This window comes from Zonotrichia albicollis, chromosome 6 (assembly GCF_047830755.1).
Source record: "Zonotrichia albicollis isolate bZonAlb1 chromosome 6, bZonAlb1.hap1, whole genome shotgun sequence".
In the NCBI taxonomy this organism is placed as follows: Eukaryota; Metazoa; Chordata; class Aves; order Passeriformes; family Passerellidae; genus Zonotrichia; species Zonotrichia albicollis.
In genome coordinates, this window is record NC_133824.1 from 3,389,953 (window position 1) to 3,413,850 (window position 23,898).

Here is a 23,898-nt window from a genome sequence, read left to right on the forward strand (position 1 = left end):
GTGCTGGATTCTTTAGTCCCAATATACCAATTTCCCTCTTTCCCTGGAAGAGAGAGGGAGGTTTCTAATTCACAGTGGGAGAGCAGAAAGCAAACAGTTCAACTAATGCAGCACAAAGCTCGGTGGTTTTTGAAGTGCAACAGTGTGAGAAATACACACAGCAAACTGAGGTCAGCTTAACTGACATCCACAAATGGGGCAGGCCTCTAAAGAAATTCAGGTTCACTTCATTTAAGAAGTGTGTCATTTTATTTCACCATTTGTAATGGGCTGACGCTGGCCAAGTGCCACCAGCACACTATTGTACTTTAAAAAAATATCCTTCTTGGATATATATCTTAGAGAATCTACCAAAAGAGAATTTTTTTTTTAATCTAATCTTATAGTCTATAAAATCTATGACTTCATTTCAGAAATATGGCCACAATAAAGTACTATATTGGAGTAATTTCAACTGCTGCTAAAGTGCTGTTTAAAAGCATCCTGGCAATAATAAATATTGAAAGGCCAGATTCAGCAACCTATCTGGTTTTTCATCACAACCACTTGACAGTTGCATATGTTTTAGTTTGCATTTCCTAAAAGAACGTCCTTTATGGAAAAGAGGAAGCATAAAAACCAGACTCAGAAGTGTAAAGTACCCAGTCCTAGGCACAATTTTAGCCCAACTCTTTTGTTCATATGTGCAATTACTGCATGCAGAGCTACCTTTTTGTCAGGGAGTTCAGGCACATTGGGGTAAAAGGACTGTGTTTTGCTTTGCTTGACTCATTGTCAAATGCCTGAACTTACCATTGGGAACCCACTGTCAGGCAAGGCATTAATTCTAAGTAAAATAAACACTGATCATGATCCTGCTTCCCAAGTCAATAAGCTTTATTTACATGCAAGTGAATTCTCCTTTTTCAGAGTCACAAGGATTTCTAGGAAGCTCTAACAAATGGAAGCCAGTTTGCTTTTCCCTGCTGTTTTCTCTCCACAGAGAAATAACAAGGAAATAAAGCATGCAGTGTTAATTCAAATCTTAACAGTTAATTTCTGTTATATTTTTTAAAACAGAGCAGGATACTTGCACTGGATAATTTGTTAACAAGATTTTTTTAAACTCAGTTATTACAGAGTTGTGCTGCTGCTAAAGTATATAACATACTGAATGAAATTAGCTTTAAAACAATTATGTTATGAAAAACAGACTTCTAAACCTCAGGTAATACAGTTAAAATAATCACTGGAAAGCTAGAGAATTTGCATGCCAATATTAATGTGAACATAGAGGAAAATACTGGAAAGTTTCAGCAACACAGCTATATTTATATATCCCAAGTTCCACTGTTATCTTCAAAGTAGTAAGTGATCAAGGAGCTAAAGATTCCACCCTTTGATAAGTTCTAATACTCTGTGCTATATGAGTTTATAGACACTGTCAGTATTCTCCAAGATCCTTCTTTAAACATCAAAATTCTGAACAGGTTAAGGATTCACAGAGGAGAGCTTGTGATGATAATTAGACTTGTATTTTTACTCCTTGCATTCAAGGAATTTGTTGCCACCTCTACGAGGGAATGTTTACACCACCACACTCACTATGCTCTAGCAGCAATTTCTGCTCTGCCTTCTGTCATACCTCTCATTTCATTGAAAGATGAAGTGACTTTCTTCCTCACTTGTTTCCATGTTCCACAGTCACCTGATGGTTGACTACCAGCACCTTTCTAGCTTGGAAATATTCTCTTCTCCATGTTCACTCTGCATGACTTTTAGTGCTTATGCATGAAGAAAGATAACATCCTATTTAGGTTCCTCCTTTCCTTCCTCCATACTTTCACTTCTCAGTGAGTTTATTCTCCCCTGGGGTTCCAGTTGCTTATTCAAGGTTATGAGGATTATTAATCTCTGCATATGAGTCACAGGAAGTTACATTTATTTCTGTATTCATCTACCTCAGCCACTGAACCATTGCAGAAGTGTATTAGGTCCTCCAGAGGAAATAAAAAACATGCCATGGCTGGAATATCACACAACTGAAATAATAACAGAATAAATCCAGTCTATGGTACAGTACTTCCTGTTCACCCTCCTATATCCTTACTTTCCAGCTGTGACTCCCTTTTTTACCTTTATATTGGGATTAGGCCCAGTATTGATGGGAAATAAATTTATTCCACAAACACAACAAACAGACTCTTCCAAACACAACATCATGTGTCTTTATCCAAGCCCAGGAACATGTAGGTAAAAGCAGGGGAAGAAAAGCACTTACTCATTTCTAAGTGTCTGCTTTCTTACTGCTTCCATTATCCCCTTCCCTTCCTTAGAACACCAGCTCTTTATTACCTCTATGGTTTGTCAGCATTCCTTTAGAGATCTGCTAATTCATCCAGTTTGCCTGCCAGATTACTTGCAATTAGATTAGGTGAGACTCTTTCCTTGGTTATTTCTGTAGCTATTTTACGATCCTCAGCAAAGGAGACTTATCTATAACCTTTTTTTCATTAAATCCTCCAGAGTTTCATTATGAAAAATGCTTTTTCCTAAAACAACCAACCTGTGAGGGCTGTAATTTCAGTGACACACTAGTGTAAATCTGGGATAATTTCATTAAGCAGTATGAGATTTTTCTTATTTTGAGAAGTGAATGTTAGAAATGTAGGAAAAACGCTATTTGTTTTATAATCAACATCAGGCAGAGGCACAGACTAGAGTATAAACTTGCCTCAGCACCAGGAAAACTGGTGCTTCCTCACACAGATATAGGAGATCTATTCTCTTTATTCTCACTGAGGTTCCTACATACATTTAGAGAAGAAGGAAGCTGTGATTTTTCAGATGCTGCCTTTTGTTAAAGCTTATGCATAAGCTAATCACAAGAAATGCTAATGCCAGTATATGGCTGTATATGACCTTTTTCCAAGTAGAAATTTTTACCTACTGATGAAAGAAAGACAACTAAATCTCTGAAGTCTAAAAGCCATTACAGATAAACACCTAATCTGGTCTTTTTCTAAATGTAATTGTCAAAGTCCATTGAAAACCAAGCAGGCTCTTGCCCTTCCTGCCCAAGAACATCACTCCTTCACTATGCATTCTCAAGGGTAATATATACATATAGATATTATGCCAAATTGTGTTATTTTTTTCCTGGCTCTTTTCCCTGGCTACTGATTGTCCTCATTTCTCTATGTGTTTGCATTTCTAAGGAAGTCCTCACAGATAGGACTTTTTTTTTATATGTTTAATTAAATTATTGTAGAAAAAGAACATTCTTTCCTACTTAACTCTCTTAGCTGGTTCTTCTTCCACTCATCTGTGCAGTAGATTCTGCACACCTTTCTCCCCTCATGACCATCAATTTGCTTGGCTAAACAAACTGAACTCTTAATCTCTTTTAAAGAGATTCTACATCTCCCTGATTATTCAATTTACTCTTCTCTGCTCTGTTTGCTTCATCTTCCTTGAGCCTAAAGAGCTGCAATAGTTTGTGCCATGGTCACTACCCGAAATGTTTGTTCCCAAGTCAGATTTACCAGTAAACCTCCCTTACATTTGGTGTATTCCTTTTCTGCACATGGCACAGTAATTGCCAAATTTGATACCCCTTTCTTTTGTTAAATGCTTTTCTCTCTTCCTTAGCTAATGCTCTATATGGAATTATACCAAATTCACTTGGCATTCAAGGTCGATTAGAATTTCTCATTTTTCATGGGAGGCCACTGTACATTCACTTTTCATTGTTGGAGTTTATCTTAAGTTTGTGTTAAGAGGGTATTTCAGGGGCAGTACCCAGCTGCACTATACTGGGAATTTCATGGTAATACAGTTTGCCCCAAGGGAAAGGGAAATGGAAATGCTTCTGCTGTGTGACAATGGTTTCTGTCATTTCTGTGCCAATGACCAATTATGTCTGTACAGAAAATGGCTTCTCTGAATGTGCCCGTGGCAAGATGGATGGTAGACAGGACCTGGGGCTGAGAAGGGCAGAGTCACTCTAAAAATCAATAGCAAACAGAACTGTCTGTGCTGGATATTTTGTTCCTCATGCTGTCTCCTGGGAAACAGAGCAGATGCAGGGTAAGGACAGATGATCTCCCTCCATGGGCCCGTCTCTAACCCAGCCTACCCACACTCAGTGTGCTCCCTGCATTTAGGGGATGTGGAAGGAGGCCTGAGAAAGCAGCCTTGTAGGTGTCTATTCATGAAGAAAACAATTCCTCCTCCACCTGTGTAGAGGTTTTTTATTCACCAGTATAGGTATAAAAAAAACAGTGAGAGGATGTTATTAGTTTGACAAGTTTGGCAGACACTGCTGCATCACATCATGTTCTGAAGATTTTCCTTGTGCCAAAGACTAGATTTAATTTAGGTAATTTATGCAGCAACCAGCTAAGAAGGCAGTTACCTCATTGGCATGTAGGTCATTACAGATATTCTGAGGCTACAATTTTACTTTAGAGGACAATTATAAATAAGAATTTAAAGCAGGACTCCTTGGCCTTTGACTTTGGTGGTCAGCTGGGCATAGGAAAATTCACAGAGTGGAGCTTGTAGTCATTTCTTTGAAGGAAAAAATCCACGCTGCCATGGTTATCTATGACAGCACTGTCACCTAAAACACCTGGACTGTTGGAGGTGTTCTGATTACAGAGAGCAGTTCACTCTGCCACACCAATTAACTACAGCCTCCTGGGAAAGTCCTGGGGAATTGCTGAAACATGCCATATGCATGGCATTTAGATTTTAAATCCATGTATTTTAACATAAGATTATTCTTTAATGTCTAAAATTATTATTTGAATGAAAGCTCAAATTGAAACATATTGAAATTGTTGAATATATTGAAATTGTTTCAAAGACATATATAGTGCAGTTTTTTATCAAAGTTTACCTATTGAAGATAATGTGGCTGCAAACAGGAACTGACACATGCCTCACTTAAAACTAAGACAAAGCTGGGAACAACTGATAAATATAAATTAGCCATGAAAGTGAAATGCACTGCCTACACAGTGTTACACCTCATATTACATGCTGAAGGGCCACAAAGTACACCATCACCATATGTTTGAAAGCTGCCATGACTCACACAGAGGAGGCTGATGAGTAACATATCTTCCTTCCCCAGTGTATAGCACTGACCAGAAATCTCCCCTGTAAATGGTTCCATCGTGGGCAGCAGCTGAACGTGCCCCTCATCCTTGTAATTAACTACAGAACTGTAAAATGGTGCTGCCAGGTTTACTGTGCACCAATGCAGAAAGCACTCTAAATTCCTTTAAAGGATGGTTCACACATTTGTCATTTCCCATCCCACTCATTTTGCAGCCAAAAGAGGCTGGAATGCTGTGTTAACCATCTTTTTAATTAATTTAACTTCTTTTCTATCTCTTTTTACTTATGAATTCTGAATGAATATTCATACGAACACTCCTATGAATTTGGTTATGAATTTTTGGTTATGAGTTCTGTTGGTAGTGCCCAAAACCAAAGTCCATATTGTAAACAAGTAAGATTGCTTTTCTAATTTACATGTAAACATATAGTAGCTATAAATACTGAAATGACATTGTTAATTACATACAAACATTGAGTGCTAGGTGGCTGTTTGATAATACCTATAAATTACAGACTCAAGTCAGTAAGTAATAAGCTGCTTTGTTTCTTTTAGAGAAACTGTGAACCTCATGATTTAAAAGCCTGAGAAAAAAATGTTCCTGAGATGGAGAAGTGCTCTGCACAGTGGCAGCTCTTCAGCCACCTTGTCCCTGTTTTACTCAGTCCTGTGGAGCTCAGATTTAGGGCTGAGATACCCTGGTAACTCAGACATGCCCAGCAAGCCCTCAGGTGTCCCCCTGAATAGAGCCCCTTTTGCCCAGCAGCAAAAAGGGGAGAGGCAGCAAACTAAATTAATTTTAAGCATCTCTTGTCAATTCAAGTTGCTCTATAATATCCTATGGCAGAACTGATTTTTTCTTTGAAGTGAGCTGGATTTTTTCCTTGGCACAAATTGGCACCTGTGGCTATTTACTCATATGTCAGCTTAGTATTTTGTTCTGTCTTCCATGATGGAATTTTTCATGAGGCCTGAGGAAACTGGAGGTTTTCCAAACATGACAGTAAAAGTGAGATGCTATTTTGGTAAATGTGAAAAGAAGATTGATAAATTCAGAAGACATTTTCTTACATATTCATTGGAACTTAGTTTCCATTTTGTCTTCCATTCTTATAAAATTTTGAACAAATAAGTGTTTTCCCCTTAGTATTTATTGTAGAGTTACTAAGGTTAGAACTGACTGGACTTGGTTTGTTGCAGAATATTTATGCTGTGTCACACCAGCTATTTTCTATATGACACTCCAGGGTAATACAACCACTTGGAAAGCAATCAAGGCAGTGAGACTCTTTTGAAATTTGAAATTCATGGATTTTGTCTACTCAAATAGCCTTAACTACAAAGTCTGTTTTGCAAAACAGCACATACCCCCTCTGCTCTCTCCCAAGAATTTAGACTTTTAATTATTTGAGTCATTCCAGGAATTAAAGTCTGTAGCTTTTCTGGAACCCTTTAAAAACAGCCAGTGTATGCTACACCCCAGTCATGATTTTTCCATGGCAAGGATTTCTTACAATTTGTCAACAGGAAGTTCTTTTACAATGAGATATGAATAGTGACCTGAATTTCTTACGATTCTGAAACTTGTGTTTTGCCTGTTAATGTGTTTTGGCTCAGCTGATGGAAGTATCACAGCCAAGTCTGCAGCTGAATCATATCAGTGGGTTCTTTGGAGGCAGCAGTGTGAGCAGAGCACTGCTGAGTGCCAGAAAGCCTGGACTGGCAGGGGGCTGCTGCAAACTCATCCCACACATGGTCCATCACAGTGGCTTCAGGGCTGCTCCGGCTTGGGCTGGTGCTCGTTGCCTCCTGGCAGCCTCAGAAGATGCATACAGACATTTTTGCTGCCTCCTGCTGTCTCAAGCAGTCACAACACACCTGGAACCAGCCTAAGGATGAGACCTGTAAGCAAAATCACTGTGCCTTTCCCTGCAAAATACAAGAAACTCAATTAAATGGGTGTTTGGTTTGAACCACAAGCCAAAACTACAAGCCAGTGTATGGAATGGACCATGTCTTCTAGAGCTGATTTTGACTCTAGATAAGTCACTACATAGTGATACTTCTGAGTAAGATCAGACTTGAAAAGGGATCATGTAATTTTTTGCCTTTACTATTTCTAGCCCCATGTACTATTCTTGCACTTCCACAGCATCTGCTGTTTGAATATATCACTCAAGTAAATCTCACAATACTTGGGTAAATCTTAATCCATTAATGCATGCAAAGCCAAGGCACAAAGAAGTGATTTATATAATTGTGAATACTAATGAGTATGTGATGAGTATGTGCTTCAAGATGATTACATTCCATGCACTTATAAACTCTTCTCAAGACATAAACTGTTAAGAAATAAAATGAGCTTTGCTTCCCTTACTAGTTTGTTTGTATTTTTTTTTTTTAGAAATAAACTTGAATATTCAATTGTGGGTTTATTATTCTGTGAATCAGTTTACAGTGATCAGTGGATATAATTTTTAGTATGAAAATGTTATTTGTGCATATTACAGTTCCAGGCATACATTATCCTTTCATGAAAACATTTCAATCTTCAAGTCATTATGCAAAAGATTGGCCCGTGGGCTCTGCACAGGATGTAAATTAACTTCTTGTTTGGCTAAATCTGATTACCCTGTAGGGTACCAATCTTGCTTAGTGACAGTGGAAGCTAAAAATTGCAAGCAGGACAGTCCACTTGAAATAGGGCCAGGAAGGGTCAGTTTCTAAACAGCAAATCTGAAGTTTGAACTAGATTTTAATAGCATGCCTAAGAATTTTCAGTTAAACATAGAAGCTGTCTCCTCCATAACTGCTATCATTGCTTTTAAATATCATAATGAAATTGAGAAAAGCTCTTCCTTTTTTTAAGTCCAAGTCTTTATTAATCATATGTAAAGATGCTGCAATCACTTTAACCCAGCCTTTAGTCAGTCTGCAGCTTAATTCCCATTTGACACTTCCTTTCTCCTCTCATTTTCTATCAAAATTAATGGTCCAACAGAGAAATTCAGTGAATAGCAAAATGCCACACAATATCAAAACAAAATCACCTCAAGTCAATACAAACTAAACCTATTTGAATATTATCAAAATAATGTTGCTTTATTGTGAACTTACTGAGCATATGAGAGAGACTAAAAAGGCACATGCTGACACTACTGAATATGAACTACTGCTGTTCCTTCTGACAGGATTAGCTAAATACTTAAATGATAAGAACACTCCCCTGTATTTTTCCTATATTCAGAAGATGTGCACAGAAAAGTCACTCTTTGATCTATTTCACTAGCTTCAGTTACTGTAGCAGGCTTTTGTATACATAAAAATTTTATTTTTAGTAGTCTTTGGCATCTCCTTAGCTTTCCTTTGATGTCTAAAGGTTTTATGATCAATAATATCTAAAAGCAGCTGGTGTTATTGCAATTGCTCTGAGTCAAGGATAAAACCCAACAAAAGTAATGCAACACTGGTGAAAATGATACAGCTCTTGGCTATTCAGAAAATGTAATTATCTCAGTAAATGCATGTGGTTTTTGGTAATGAGATTCAAAATTTCAGACAGATTAATTTTAATAACATCTTTTCACAGTGGTTCTATTAGATATTTTAAATCTATTTAAATCAGACCTCAACACTTACCTAATAAATACCTCACTCCCTCAATAGGTTTTAGATGAAGGGACTCAGCACTCCACACAGAATCCTAATGAACTTGAAGGGGGAAAAGGATAAAACCAGGGCTGGAGATAGCCTGGGGCAACACGCCAGTGTCTGAGGGATGGTGTGCTGGGGAGCTCCTTTCATCTGTTGTCTCATGGAGACTGGGGATGGATTTCCATGTGGCAGCAGTGACACAAGGGATATTGATGTGTTGGAAACCCCAGAAGTGCCTGAGAATGATCAAATGGAAGGTCCTGCTTGACTGACCCAATGTCCTTCTGTGACAAGATGACCTGCAGAGAGGATGAGGGAAAGACTGTGGATGTTCCCTTCTAGACTTCAGTAAAGCTTTGACAGCATTTTCCACAGTATTCTCCTGGAGAAACTGGCTGCTCATGGCTTGGATGGGTGCACTCTTCTATGTTAAACTGCCTGGATGGCTGAGTCCAGAGTGCTGGTGAATGTGCTGCATCCATTTAGCACCCAGTCACAAGCAGCGTTCCCTAGGGAGCAGTGTGGGGCCAGTTCTGTTCAATATCTTTATCAATGACCAGGATGAGGGATCCAGGACCCCCTCAGTCTGCAGAAGACACCAAGCTGGGCAGGAGTGTGATCTGCTGGAAGGCTCTGGACAGGCTGGATTGATGGGCCAAGGCAATGGTGTGAGGTCAACACGGTCCTGTCAACAGTGTCAGACCATGAGGTAAGAGTGTGCCCAGGTGGCCAAGAAGGCCAAAGCCATCCTGGCCAGTGTCAGCAGCGGCGTGGCCAGCAGGAGCAGGGCAGTGACCATTCCCCTGTACTCTGCACTGGTCACAGCCATCCTGGCCTGTGTCAGCAGTGGTGTGGCCAGCAGGAGCAGGGCAGTGACCATTCCCTGTACTCTGCACTGGTCACAGCCATCCTGGCCAGTGTCAGCAATGGTGTGGCCAGCAGGAGCAGGGCAGTGACCATTCCCCTCAGCTGCTGTGTGCAGTTCTGGGCCCCTCACTTCAGGAAGGACAGGGAGGTCACTGCTGGAGTGTTCCTGCTCTCTGCAACCACCCCAGAGGAGGTTCTGGAGAGGTGAGAGTCGCTCTCTCAAGTCACAAGCAATGGGAGAGGAAATGGCTGGAAGCTGCACCAGGGGAAGTTGAGATACTAGGAATAATTTCTTCACCAGAAGGGTTGTCAGGCAGCTGAACAGGCTGCTCAGGGAGATGGTTGAGTCACTGTCCCTGGAGGTATTTAAAAGACAAAGCAGCTCACAGCTTAATCCTAGCACGGTCCAGTGTATGCTGATACTGGTTTTGGGTGACAAACACTAAAATTGCGTGTTCAGAAAACAGTTTTAACTGTGAATTCACAGAAGCACGATCGAAACCTTCCATTTGAATTCCCACAGCTCCCCCATGCCAAATAACACATATCTGCATGATGAGGCACATTAACTCATCTGACATCGAACAGTTTTTTTCCTTGGATTAGTTTGAGTAGTGAATCAATTTCCTGATCTGGTTCAGCAGGCAGACACAAAAATGTCTGTGCTAATGGAAGTGAGCAGCTCAGAAAATGAAAATGCTTTTGATTGACCTCTACCCATTTAAAGCATATGTGAAACTACCTTAGGGATGTTCTACACAGGCTGTCAGAACATATGGCCATTAACCACCAGTCCACTGGGGCTCTGGTCTCCCATTCTGGGATATTTTCTTGTATTATCCAATTATTGTTTTACATCAGAACTACCTATTAAAGTGTGCATTCACATTGTGGTCAGAGCTTACATACTGTAAGATATGATTTACTGTAAAGCCCTGAAGAATTATATGACATACCCACTATAGTCTATTTCAAAAATTTATTTTCCTAAACATGGTATTTTGTAAATTTTTAATATATACCCTTTACAGTAATTGATGCAATGTAACATTCACAAATATTTTCAAAGTGTTGGCTATTATCTCAGCAAACACCATTAATCACTGTTTTCATTTACTAATAATATGTAAAACCACAATTCAGTGGCCACTTTAGCCTGATAATATCATAATTGTATGAAAAACACTGTGATCTGCTGCTATATCAGTAATTTATTTCATTTATTTCATTTTGCAGAAAATTATTATAGCTGATGTGGACAAAGCTCTTTTTGCTCCAGCTGAAAAAAAGTCTGTGAACAAACCATATCATGTTTGGACATGAAAAATAGGTCAATGGCTACTGAGATGATGCTTCCAAAAGCAGAACCTTCCCTACAGCACAGCTTTAGGAAAACACTTCATCTGACAGCATACATTCTTTTTAACAAAATCCTCTTAGTAGGTACTGGATTAAAAAAAGTAATTTAACAGTATAAATGGATAGAGAGAAGATAGTGAGGAATGAGACTTCTTTTAATTTAAAAATGGCATAATATTTCAGGATTTCACTTGAACCAAGCTCCTTTCAATTGCTGTTACCTACCTGGAGGCCACAAAAACAACCCTCAGACAAGTTATTTTCAGTGCTTTGGAGAAGCTGGTGAGAATAGCACACTTTTGGGGTTAGAAATTAACCAGGAGAAAGCAGTGCATGATTGTAGTAATGCCATTCTTCATGCAGGAGTTACCAGTTTTGTCTTCCACCAAGATTAAATGACGGGTAGCACATCTGTTAAATTGCTCAGCAATTAAAACATTTACCAACCATGGATCAGAGGAGCTCCTGTCCAAGGGAGGCACATTTCTCTTAATTAAAAAAAAGAAAATCTAAGAAGATCCTATTGCACAGCACTTTATATGAAATCATACCTTAAATCTTTATGAAAAATAGCAGATAATCACACTGTAGAGAGGATTATTCTAAATTGATTGCATATATACTCTCAATTCAAACTTGTTTCTTCATCCCTATTGTATTACTTATGGATAGCTACTGCCCCAGACAGGCAACTGCTGCAAAATGAGGAATTTTTGTCCTTATATACCAATATAGTTAGTGGAAACATCATTCTGAGACCAGACTTCAGGTGCAGCACACAATCTCATATTATTTAGCAGCCATAAGTCTATAGTAAAAACAGGACACTCATTACCCATTCCATCTGACATGAACAAGGAAGAGCTTTTAAATGTTTTCTTCGTTGTGTTTTGGTGGAGAAATATTTTAGATACTCCTGGAATAAAGGGTAAAGGAAATCTACATACTGATTATAAATTAAGACCAGTGTTGACTTTTATTTACATAGTTGTACAAACAAATTCAAGTAATTATTGCATCAATCATTCAGATTTTGAACATTACTAAAAACCACAATTTTATAACATGCAGTGTTGCATTCTTCATGGAGCTGTGATTACTGTTCTACATTTCTCTTTCTCCCACGAAGCCACCTCAGAGCTCTCATCAGTGCAACTTGTCCCATGAGGAATGTGATCCTAAAGTTATGTTTATACCAATCTCTAGGATTCCAAAGCCAAGAAAATCATCAGCACACAGAACAAGAACAGGAAAAAAATACACAATTATATTAAAATATCCTTTGGCATTGCCAAATTGTGTTCTTTGTGGAAACCCTTTTCCTGCCTACTAAGAGTTAAATAACCTATGAAAAACTCTATGTGTATATCCACATTCAGGAACAGACTGCACATGGATTACATGGTTGCAACTGCATTTGAAATCAGGTGAGATACAATAGTTAAAATCATGTCTCATGTTTCAGAAGTAAAGCAGATCACCAAGCTATCTGGACTACATGCCAGTGCTGTACTTCAAGTAAAATTTGTTTGTGTGTGGATAAAGATGCCTGTGTTAAAAAGGGCAGAGTTGGTCTCATACAAGGGTGGCAAAAATAAAATCCAATCACACTTCAAAGGCTAATTGTATAACCCAACATTACCCTTCTACTGCAGTATCTTTTAAAGATAATGCCTTTAATAATGTCAGTTAGTCTATATCTTTAAATAATTTTTTATTAATCATGCACTGCTTCTGGAACCAATTAAAATTATTCACAGTATAGGCTGCATGAACCCTTTTTGACCTCTGCAAACTTGCTTCAAATTCTTTGCCCCTGTTACAAATTAAAATAACATCAAATTTTTTTTTCTAGTTTCTAATAAGGATCTCACTTCCATGTTGTAAAATGCTCACAAGAAGCAATAGGATAGAATAGAATTCTGTAACTAGAACACTAGGATTTAGGTCTTCTCCTGAGATGTCTGGGGCAAACCTTGCATGCACAGATCTAACATAAGCCTGAGATAGCAGCCTCTCAGTGAGGACAGCAGCCAAATTCACACTGACAGGCAGCACTGAGCTACCCCTTCAATTGTCATGTTAAATAAAAGTATCATGCTAGCATTGCAACTGTTTCTTTTCCCCTTTCACCTTTAATTTCCTATATCCTTCTTGAATTTTTTTCCAAAACTAAACTCTATTTCCAGTCTAAGTACCCTGAACTAAATATTCAAGGCATCTATGCACAGTCATTGCTTCAATTTTAACTACATTTTAGGAGTTGCAACACTTCAGCTGCCAGTTTTCAGGCCAGCTGGCAATACTGCAAAAGAACATACAGCTAAATGCATCAACAGATTTTTATAAATATGACCCCTCAAAATCAGACTGCCTGTAAAAAGCTCTGCTGTTTTCAGGGCTGTGCAGTTCCACTTTGAAACTACAACAATGCAGCCAACACAACCTGATTTTCCAAGTCAGCAGCAAGGAAGGTCATCTTTAAGCACAAAGCCTGAATTTTCTTCCCCTGAAGATGGGATGCTATCCTAAAGTCACTACAACAATGGCAACTGGAAACCAGTTCTAAGAGGAATTATTTGCATTCCCACTTATCGATTATAGGCAATGTACTGGCAATCCTTTCACTAAAAACAATTCCTTACTTTGCATCTTTTCATGCTGCTGTTCTGGATTATGATGAGGTTCCCCCTGCCCCTCCATGGGCAAGTTAAGATGTGTAGATTTAAATATTTGTTAGTTAAATTGTTCTTACAGGATTTTACAGTGTTTTGTGGTTTATGTACAATATACAAAGAAACTCAAGCCACCATTGGTTACAGACCAGCTGCAGTGATGGCAGAACTCTCACTAGCATTATGCCATGAGGAACCCAGTCACACCTGATATTTGAGCCCAATAACCTCCCAATCCAGTACAAGAGGAAACTGCAGTTGTGCTTTCACATTCAGTGGTCAGCATTGCTGGATTAAGTGCTGTCTTCCTTCACCTTCCCATTCCTCCCTCACTTCTAGCCCCTTTTCAAGTGTGCACAGCTACCTGCAGGGGTATGTGAGTTTGCAAGTCATTTTTCACCCCTTTCAGATCCCCAGTCCAGTTTATTGAGTTGTTGTACACACAGTAACACTGAAACAAGGCAGGAGATGCTCTGAAGAGTTGGATGTGGGTTCACCAAGCTGCAGCTGAGGTTCTACCCAGGAGAGGTGATCAATTTATGCCTTGTCAAACTCAAAAGCTGATCACTTTTTTTTACTAGATACTTGCAAAACAACAGACCCAGGATTATTAAATATTACTCCCATGAAATGATTGTCCTTTGAGATAAATCACATTTACTTGTCCTTATTTAAGAGTCAGCTAGAATCTGTTATACAGAACTTTCAAGTGGTCTATTTGCATATTTATCAGTTTCAATTAGCAGCATGAAAAGACCTGTGCCCTAAGATAATAAAATGTGCCTGATCTTGTCTCTTTAAATCTCAGACTTGAGCTTATCTTTCCACTAAAACAAAAATAAGCAGCAGCAGAACTCAAATGATAATGCAGATTTGTCAAATGCTAATAACAGCATTAAAAAAAATAATTTTGCAAAATTACAGAGGTTTGTGCTGTTTTACCAATTACAGAAAAACCATTCAAATTTTAAACTTCATCTTATATCTTTCACTTAAACTGTAATGTATAATGGTCAACATAAACACTTTTTACATACCTGTTGTACTGCAAATGCTTTTTTAAATTTTTACTTAGAAAGTCCTTGTAAAAGTCAGCCATTTCTTCTGCACTCAGTGTTGCTTTTTGACCTGAAAATAGGTTTTTGGTGTAACAAAGTCAAGGCAATTCTTTGGACCAAAACACTGGGTTCAGATGTTAAGTCTAACTCCTTGCTCCTACAAGCTTTCTGTATAAACCTGAACAAGTTAATGCCTTTAACTTTCAACCTTTTAAGATTTATCTAGAGAGCACAGCAGATTAAAAATACTGATCATCTTGAAGCTGGCATAGTTCTTAAACCCCTATTACTTGTGGAAGTAATAAAGTTTATCAGCTCTTAGACTATTTAGGGAAGCAGTGAGCCCCTATGAAAATGTGCATAGATCTAGGAGTATCTTCCTTTGAATAAAATAATTTCTCACAGGCTGAAGCCTAAAGAGTACCAATAAGAGCATTTAGTAACTTAATTTCCCCCCCTAAAGCAAGTCCATAAATATCAAAAGAAGACTATCCACAACTGACATAGTATTTTCAGATGTAATTCTTTTTCTATTACTGTTAATAAATTCCAAGTAACTTCAGGCAAAAAGTTTATGTTCTGAGATATGAGACTTCCAAACAATCTAGCAGGCAATTATTTTGAGAACCAAAGATGATTTTGAATATGTCACTCATAACCAGAAAATAAAAGGTCCAGGAAGACCTGTGGCTACAGCACAAGATGTCTAATCCTGAGAACCAGCAAATATTCTCAACTCTACCAGACAATTCCTACACAACCCCTTCTGGCACAAAATGTCCCTAAAATGACAGTCAAATTTCAGTGCCCCAGGGAACATGGATATGATGAGGGAAATGGAATTCCAATATTCAACTTGCCATGCTTCCAAAATGCATTTTAAGGCTTTTGAGATTGACCACAGAAATGTAAATTATTGATTGGTTCTATTTGTCATTATTAAAAAAAATTAATATACCACAATGTATTAACATACTATGGGATAAATTAACTATAAAACCATTTGAAAACTGCCAGGTTAATACTTACAGTTAATTTGTTTCTTCATACTGGTATCAGAAAACTGATTAATTACATAGGAAAGTAAGTTCTGTTCCAACTGTTTGTGTATATTTTTATTTGTACAAACATTCACAGCTGTATTATAGAATAGCTGACCAAGGCCATGCAGTTGATATAGATTTATTTTTAATGGAAGTATGTGATCACTCTCTTTTACTTCTAGAGTATAAAAGCAAAACAAAAACCCCAACAAAACAGCAATGTAAAAGAAGTGGGTTTGAAACAACATAAATCTTAATTAAAATTACTTCTCAAGCAGTGATCACCAGAATACAAACAGAAAAGAAAAATAATGGTCTGTGACATACAGAACATCAGAGCAGATGCTTCACTGAACTCAAACAGATCATTATTCTCTGAACAACGTGTTCAACCTCATACTACAATGCCCAATTCACCATTAGTATGAAGGCATTTTGTTTCCATTTTCACACAATGAATTAGAGGGACAACTATTTTATAGCTACTGTGCCCAGGCAGAGACAGGCAGACAGCAGCTGCCTTACCCCCACTCAAGGAAAAATATTGTATTCACTGGACACACCATGGACCTGGAGCCAAAGACTGTGAATTTATCCCCCATCCATAACATGCACTTGAGGCAAATGCTCTGTGTGTTTATCTCAGGCAGCTCACCAGCTTAGGAGGTGTGAAAGTAAAAAGTCCCTTCCTCCTCCTCAGGCTACACAATTATTACATTACTGGGCTAGGATTTCAGCACATTCCCCCTCAGGCTGCAGGGAAGGAATTAGGGGGAGAACAGTGCAAGAGATGATCTGACCCCCACATGCACGTCTCTGAAAAGCTCCTTGTCTCTTTTATTATCACACTCCTGAAAACAGCTCTAAATCCTACCCCTAAGAGTTACTTGTGACAGAACACAAAGAGCTAACAAAATTCAAAGTTAAGCAGAATTCAGAATGCATCCTAAATTATTAACAAAGATCCCACTAACCTGATTCATCTCTCATTTCCAGACCCTTGGCTTTCAGTCTTGAATAAATAAATTCTTCTTTTTCCTAAAACACGTTTTTCCACATTAGAATGGGATGTAGTCAGTCCTTGAAGTTAACCATTGGTTTTAATTACATAGCAATGTGGTGTTCAACACCCTTTGAAATAACCAGCAATACTTGTTATACTTGCAAGTGTCAACTGAACACTTTTCTTAGTCTAGTGAGTTAAACTGGTCACTTAGATCCTGCTACCTGCATGCATCAATTAATTCATGCAAGTGTCCTACTGATACTCATAAAACTGATTTGTGGAGTAAAGCTACAGCCAAACTTCAGTGTTGTTTGACAGAAGTCAAACTTTCAGTTTATAAAACAAACTGTGGAAATGTGCTGTACTGTATGACTGAGATTTTGAGCATAGAGGAAAACACGCAGCCTAAAAAATTAAAATTATTTAGACACAATAATAATTTGTGTGTGAGTTTTACAGACATAAAAACAGTTCTGTGGAATTAAAAAAAACCAAGCTTCATCTTTTCTGGGATCTTTGCAAGTTTTGAGAGGATATGACGTTCAACATCATAAACAATGGTGAATTACTGAACTGTTACTGTTTTTTCCAAAAAATGCCACATTGGCTGGGAGATGCTAAAATCAGGAAAGATGGACTCACTTTAGCCTTGCTGGGATGTGCTGCCAGTGAAATGGGACATATCATTTACCCTCATTTAGTCTTGGTAATTACACCAAATTTCTCTCACTTATGACAAGAGAAAAACCAGCCATGAAATAATTTTCAACACCTACTCTAGCCACAGACAGGTCCAGCATGTCGGGCAGCTACAACTTTATACTTTCAGTGCAAGACAGCAAAAAGGCAAATACTCTATGCCACTAGGCAGCAAGAAAACACGGGGGATTTTTAGTTTTGTGCATTATTTAAATAAATGAAGGACAAAACCATCGTTTCCCCCGTGACCCTGAGGGCGTTAACAGCGGGCAGAAGCGAGCCCCGCGTTTCGGGCAGCAGCAGCAGCGGCCCCGGCGGGCTCACCTGGCGGAAGGCGCGGTTGTGCCGTGCCCAGAAGCGCTGGTTGCTGGCCTGCGCCTCCTGGCGCGCCTCCCGCAGGCGCCGCTCCAGCGCCGACTCCTCGGGGGGCACGTAGAAGATGACGGGGCGCAGGTTGGAGTGCTTGTCCGGGGGCCCGATCCAGTCGCTGTGCGAGTGTGGAGGGGGACGGAAACCCAGGCCCTGCAAACACAGACACAGCGCGTTACAAGCACCGCTGCGGAGCTGCTGAAGGACCTCGCAATGTGGAATAAATTCCCAAACGCCACGAAGCCTTAAAGCATGCAAGCATAGCAAGTTCAGAAATAAAGCACATTTATTTACTGTGACTGGGTACTTTTTTTTAATCTTTTGTTTGTTTGTTTTCATTTTTCTAGCACTGACACTCTGTTAAAATATTTCACGGAGAGAACCAGCAAGTGTATCCACGTTTTTTGCGGCGCTGATCTCTGCCCTCTGGCGACCAGTGCTAGCACCTGAGGGAACAGTGAAGCTGTGGAAGGGGAAGTTTAGGCTGGATTTTAAAGGCTCTTCACCCAGAGGGCTGAGGGTCACCGGAACAGACTCCCCAAGGATGGGGTCACGGCCCCAAGCGTGACAACCTCAAAGAGCTTTTGGACAACTCTCTCAGTGGTGCGAATCTTAGGGCTGTTCTGTGCAGGGCCACGAAACGGATTTCGGTGATCTTTCTGGGGGCCTAGAAATTCATATTTTATAATTCTGCGATTCTAAGTTTTCCCCAGCCTGGCGTTCTTCCTGCATCCCTGTACCCACACACAGGCGCGTGCCTGCCCCAGCCAGGTTCGGAACACCTAGGGTTAGCCCACAGCCCGGCCCTCAGCGCCCCTCCAACACCCAACACCGGGAGCCTCGGCAAACACATCAAAACCAGAGGCCGCGGGGATCGCGGTTTGCTGCCGGCTGCCCCCGCCCTGCCGGCGTTACCGGGAGGCAGTCAGAGCGCTCCCCGCTCAGGGCTCCGCGGAGCCGGCGGCCCCCGAGGCTGCCCCCGCCACCCCCCGCCCGGTTTACCACGCTGTCCGGCCGCTCCCCGCGCTCCGCCGCGCGGCCGCTGCCGGAGGAGGCGGAGGAGGAAGCGGAGGAGAGGGGGTGGCGGCGATAACAGCCACCGGCCCGCAGCACCCGGGCGGCCGCCATGGCCCGGCGCTTTACGGCGCTGCCGTGCGGGGGCTACGGGCGGGGCGGGGCCAGGTCGGGGCCGGGCCCGGGCCCGCCTCGGCCTCCGCCTCCCTCTGCGCGGCCGGGCCGGGCGGGGCTCGGGCGGTTCGCGGCGCTCGGCCCGTGGCGCAGCGCCGGGCCGGGCAGCGGGTCCTCGCCGGGCGGCGGGTGAGTGAGTGAGCGACGGCGGCGGGTCGCGGGCGCCGCGCGGGTTCGCTGCGGGGCCGGTGGGGACGAGCCTCCCGCAGGTGCCTCGGCGGCGGCCCGGTGTCATTTCCTCTTCGCGCTGCGCCGGGCCCCATCGCGGGGGAGGCGGGAGGTTGCGGCCATGGCGGGGGCGTCGAGTTCAAAGAGGCACCACCAAGGTATGTGCGGGGACGGAGCGCTGCCCCGCGGCTGTGGCGCCCGAGGGCCGTCGGGTTCGGCCGCTGTTCTCCCCTCGCTCCGGGTTCTCCCTGGGCTGCGGGTGCTCTGTTTGTTCTGCGGCGGCTTCGGCTGCAGAGCAGGTGGGGAAGGCTGGGGGTGAGCAGCCTAGAGCTGGGCGTGCGGCAAATAAAGCGTCGCCCCTGCGGCCCGGCGGGGAGAAAGGTGTAAAAAAATTGAAGGGTTGCGAAATATCAGCTGAGCGGTTTATTCGTATTGGTGAAGGTACTTAAAATAGCTGTAGTGCTGAAGTGCTTCAGAATGTAGAAGTTGCAATGTGTGCTCGTGTAGCACTTAAGCAAGTCTTGTTCTCGTTTTCCTTGTAGTTCGTCAGAAGCCGGACGGGGGAAGAGGAATGGATATGGGTAACCAACACCCATCCGTGAAACGGTTACATGAGATACAGAAACAAGTCAAAGAGATCGAACAGCAAGTGGCTGTCTTCAGTGGTCTGTCCACCGACCGAGATTACAAGGAACTGGAAAGAAACCTTACGAAACAGCTTTTTGAGATCGATTCTGTGGACACTGAAGGGAAGGGCGATATCCAGCAGGCCAGAAAGCGAGCTGCCCAGGAAACTGAGAGGCTGCTGAAGGAACTGGAACAAAATGCAAACCATCCGCGCAGACTGGAAATAGAGGCTTTATTCAAGGAGGCACAGGCTCTTGTGGAACGCGAGATCACACCTTTTTACGAAGGAGGAAACGGTATAAGTGATGAATTTGAAGAAGGCATTCAGGACATTGTGCTGAGGCTTACCCAGGTGAAAACTGGAGGGAAAATTTCTCTACGCAAAGCAAGATATCGGACTCTGACAAAGATATGTACTGTCCAGGAGATTATAGAGAATGCTGTGAAGAAACAGCTGTCCCTGCCACTCTCTAATGATGTTCATCCTTCTGTCTCCAAAATTAACTCTGTAATGTGTGAGGTGAACAAAGCCAGAGGAACTCTCATTGCGCTTTTAATGGGAGTGAGTAGCAATGATACCTGCAGGCATCTGTCCTGTGTGCTCACAGGCCTCATTGCTGATTTGGATGCTTTAGATGTCTGTGGTCGCACGGAAATAAGAAACTACAGAAAGGAAGTAGTAGAAGAGATTAATAGATTACAGAAATACCTGGACTTGGATGAAGAAGCAAATTCTACTCAGGCTTATGATTTGGCAAAAAATCAGTCCATTCTGAAAATAGAAGAGATCCGTAAGAAGATGAAGGAAGTTCATTCCTTACTTCTAAAAACAGAGAATGCCTCTGATTTGTATCTGGGATTGAAAGCAGAGTTGCAGGGACTAATTGCCCACCTAGATGAAGTGAGTCCAGGAAAAAATCCCTGTATTAGAGAGGCCAGGAGAAGAGCAGTAATTGAAGTTCAGACTCTTATAACATATATTGATTTGAATGAAGCGCTGGAAAAAAGGCAAAAGTATCCAGAGCAAACTGCTGTTGAACATCGTTGTCATAAAGCAGTTTGGACTGTACTTGGAAACTTGTCTCAAATACAGAAGGAGGTGATTTCGTTTGATGGAAACAGAACAGATAAAAATTACATGAGACTGGAAGAACTTCTTACAAAACAGCTTCTAGCCCTGGATGCTGTTGATCCGCAAGGTGACGAGCGGTGTAAGGCTGCCAGGAAGCAGGCAGTAAAGCTTGCACAGAACATTCTTTACTATCTGGACATGAAAACAGATGAATGGGAGTACTGAAAGAGCCATGGCCTGACACAGAAGAACATTTTCCCCTTTGGCACCTTATGAAGATCATTGGCAGCACATAATAAAGTATTCTGTGCCTGCTGAAATCATGGAAATTGCATAAGCAGTTGACTTGGCTATATGTCTGCTATCCCACGCAGTCACCCACTTGCCATGGCAACTGTCAGTACACCATCAGCAATTCTGGTCACTGATATAAGCAAAGAAGTGCAATTCTTTGAAGGAATAGCTTAATACTTGATCAAATAGCTTCTTCTTTTTTTCTTTTTTTTTCCTTCTCTTTTTCTTTCAATAGCCTTGTGCAATGTTCAGTGAATGCAGGTTTTTCAAAGACACAGAAACTTCCTTATGGTACAATACTGGCAAAACTATTTAAGGAGACTGAACATGAAAATTAATATTAAGGCATGAGGCTCCATCCAGCAACTTCACAGCAGTCTGGATGTCCTGTTAATGTGCTGTCATGACATAAAGTACTAAGGGCAAAAAGCCTGCTGGCTTTTGGATTGTACTTGATTTATTCCATCCATCATAGCATCTAGATATCTCAGTTAATGGAGCTATAATGCCAGCTGCAAATTAGCATTTACATAGGCAAAGCCAATTATGTCAATTTTTGTAATACCTGAGCCCTTTGATTTGCAAAACCAGGTCTTTTGTTGGTGGAAATTCTTTCAAGTTGTTGCTTTAAGGTACTGAGACTTGGAGAGGAAAATCTGTACATTTATACCAAACAGATAAAGGGGATTTTGAGGATTTCAAACTGCCATCCATACACCCTTGCACTGAACTTTATGTAGTGGCTGCTTAGGTGTCTTTTTAAACTCTGCTGTTGTGTCTGGTTTTCACATTTGGCAAAAACACAAACAGACTTCACTTTGAAGTGAAATGTGCATTTTGGAATTATTTTTGTAAAATTAGGTAGCCAGCTATAAAGATGTCCCTAATGATGTAAGTATATGCTACATGGTCAGGTGTGGCTTGGAGCATGTCTTGGAAGGACTTGTGGCAAATGTCTCTCTCTGCAACTCATTCACTTATTTCAGAAGCTTCATAAATAAGCTTGCTTGTACTGTTGTATGCACCTACCTTTTTATTTGTGGCTGCTAGTGCCAATCACATTTCTACTATAGCATGTTTTTTGGCATTTTTTGAAAGCATGGCATTAAAATGATTTGAGTATATACAGATATATGTAAAGAATATAGATATATATAAAGGTATATTCAGTTGTGGACAATTTGCACTCAGCTCTTTCAGGATGAACTAAGGAATTAGTATTCTATAGATGATGGTTTGCACCACTTTAAGGAGTAGAAACCGTTTCAGATGTTACAATAAATATTTTTAAGATCTATTTTTGACTGATTAGAGAAGACAGTACTGTCTATGAGAGACAAGTGCCTTTATGACACTGCTATCTTGCACCGTCATATGTAGATATAGGAACTCTTTACTGGCAGCTTGATACATTTGTAATCTTTGCAAACTGGATTTTTCAGGTATATATCTAATTCTACTGTAGTATATGTCAAGCTAACACAATACAACAGGTGACAGTTGCCCTATAGAGTCCTGAGAATGAGTATCAAATTTGGGAAATTCATATTCTGCTTAAAAACTGAAGTGTTGGTGTGGAGGTGGGGGACTTTGGGCAGGTCTTCTGTGCCTATTGCTACAAGAATAGTATGTTTGTTCATAACATGCTATGAGATGTTGATTGAAGGCTGCATACCTTCAGAGTGTGAATAGATTTTATTTGTGATTGTGCAGGTGATTGCTTTGCAAATCTGCTTGCCAAAACAGACGTAATGGAGTACAGTGCCTAAGGCACGATTTGGCAATGACAGAATGTTTGTTGGAGGATTCTTCCTGCTCCTTCAGAGACACAACCCCATGGAATTTAACTCTCCTTCACTAAAAAAAAATCCCCCAATTAAAATTCCAATCTCTGTTTGAATATTATGTGGCTAACACAGAATATTAATAATATTATACACCTGAATTATATTACTCATTTCAAGCTCTCTACATGTTTGAATTACAACTTGTGATTTGCACTTACATTTTTAGGAAAGATAAGGATTTGATATTGTAATGGTGTTAATAATTTTTCTTTAGTATTACTGTCGGGTCTGCAGTGGTTACTTGTAGTTTGTTTGAGCAGTTTAGTGTCTGTGTTCTCTGGCAGATACATGTAGTTTTATAAGCGTTTCAGCCTCTTATGTAAAAATGAGTAAGTATAGTTATCAGATCTGTCCTATTTTAAATGTGTCCTTTAGTTTTCCTGGATGGATTGTTATGCCTGCATCTCTAAGAATGCAAATGTGTAATGATAGTGTAATTTGGCTGACTGAGTAGAGTCCAGTAGCAAGATATTATGTGGATTAAGCTTCTTTCCTTTGTTCTGTACTCTTATAAATTGACTATTTAAATTTTGTGCTATAATCCTCATCTGGAATGGGTTTAATTCACAGTTTTTGCATGAATGAAAGTAATAAAATATATGTGCTTAACAAGAAAAAAAAAAGGCAAAACAAAAAACCCAAAAAACCAAAAAAAGAAATGCACAGGTTTCTCAAAAATTTGCTTTATGCTGAAGAATGTAATTTCTCTGTTTTTCATATCCAAAGATTGAGAGAGACACAACTTTTCTTTCCAATACAGCAGGCTAAAATAATCAACAAAATGTAAATGGACCAAATGGCAGAAGCCTGCATTTCAGTGCTATACTAAAATAGAATAACTTTTCTGTGTGCTGCGCTATGTACC

The 23,898-nt window shown here is 40.5% G+C and overlaps 2 protein-coding genes across 4 annotated transcripts; one reads left to right on the forward strand and one right to left on the reverse strand.

The window, feature by feature from the left end:
- Positions 1–528: 528 nt before the first annotated feature.
- COA8 (cytochrome c oxidase assembly factor 8) lies at positions 529–18,976 on the reverse strand. Of its 2 annotated transcripts, none has more exons than XM_074542297.1 (5): positions 18,840–18,976; positions 17,793–17,990; positions 16,738–16,801; positions 14,700–14,790; positions 529–7,036 (listed from the first exon to the last, which is right to left on the reverse strand). In XM_074542297.1, the coding sequence occupies exons 1-5, from the start codon at positions 18,963–18,965 to the stop codon at positions 6,997–6,999; spliced, it is 519 nt and encodes a 172-aa protein (XP_074398398.1). In that variant the 5' UTR covers positions 18,966–18,976; the 3' UTR covers positions 529–6,996. The 2 variants fall into 2 exon arrangements, with proteins under 2 accessions (XP_074398398.1, XP_005483328.2); XM_005483271.4 differs by lacking the exon at positions 529–7,036 and adding an exon at positions 11,938–12,189.
- A 42-nt stretch (positions 18,977–19,018) lies between these two features.
- BAG5 (BAG cochaperone 5) lies at positions 19,019–23,692 on the forward strand. Of its 2 annotated transcripts, none has more exons than XM_005483270.4 (2): positions 19,019–19,154; positions 19,736–23,692. In XM_005483270.4, the coding sequence occupies exon 2, from the start codon at positions 19,765–19,767 to the stop codon at positions 21,115–21,117; it is 1,353 nt and encodes a 450-aa protein (XP_005483327.1). In that variant the 5' UTR covers positions 19,019–19,154; positions 19,736–19,764; the 3' UTR covers positions 21,118–23,692. The 2 variants fall into 2 exon arrangements, with proteins under 2 accessions (XP_005483327.1, XP_005483326.1); XM_005483269.4 differs by lacking the exon at positions 19,019–19,154 and adding an exon at positions 19,176–19,351.
- Positions 23,693–23,898: the final 206 nt, after the last annotated feature.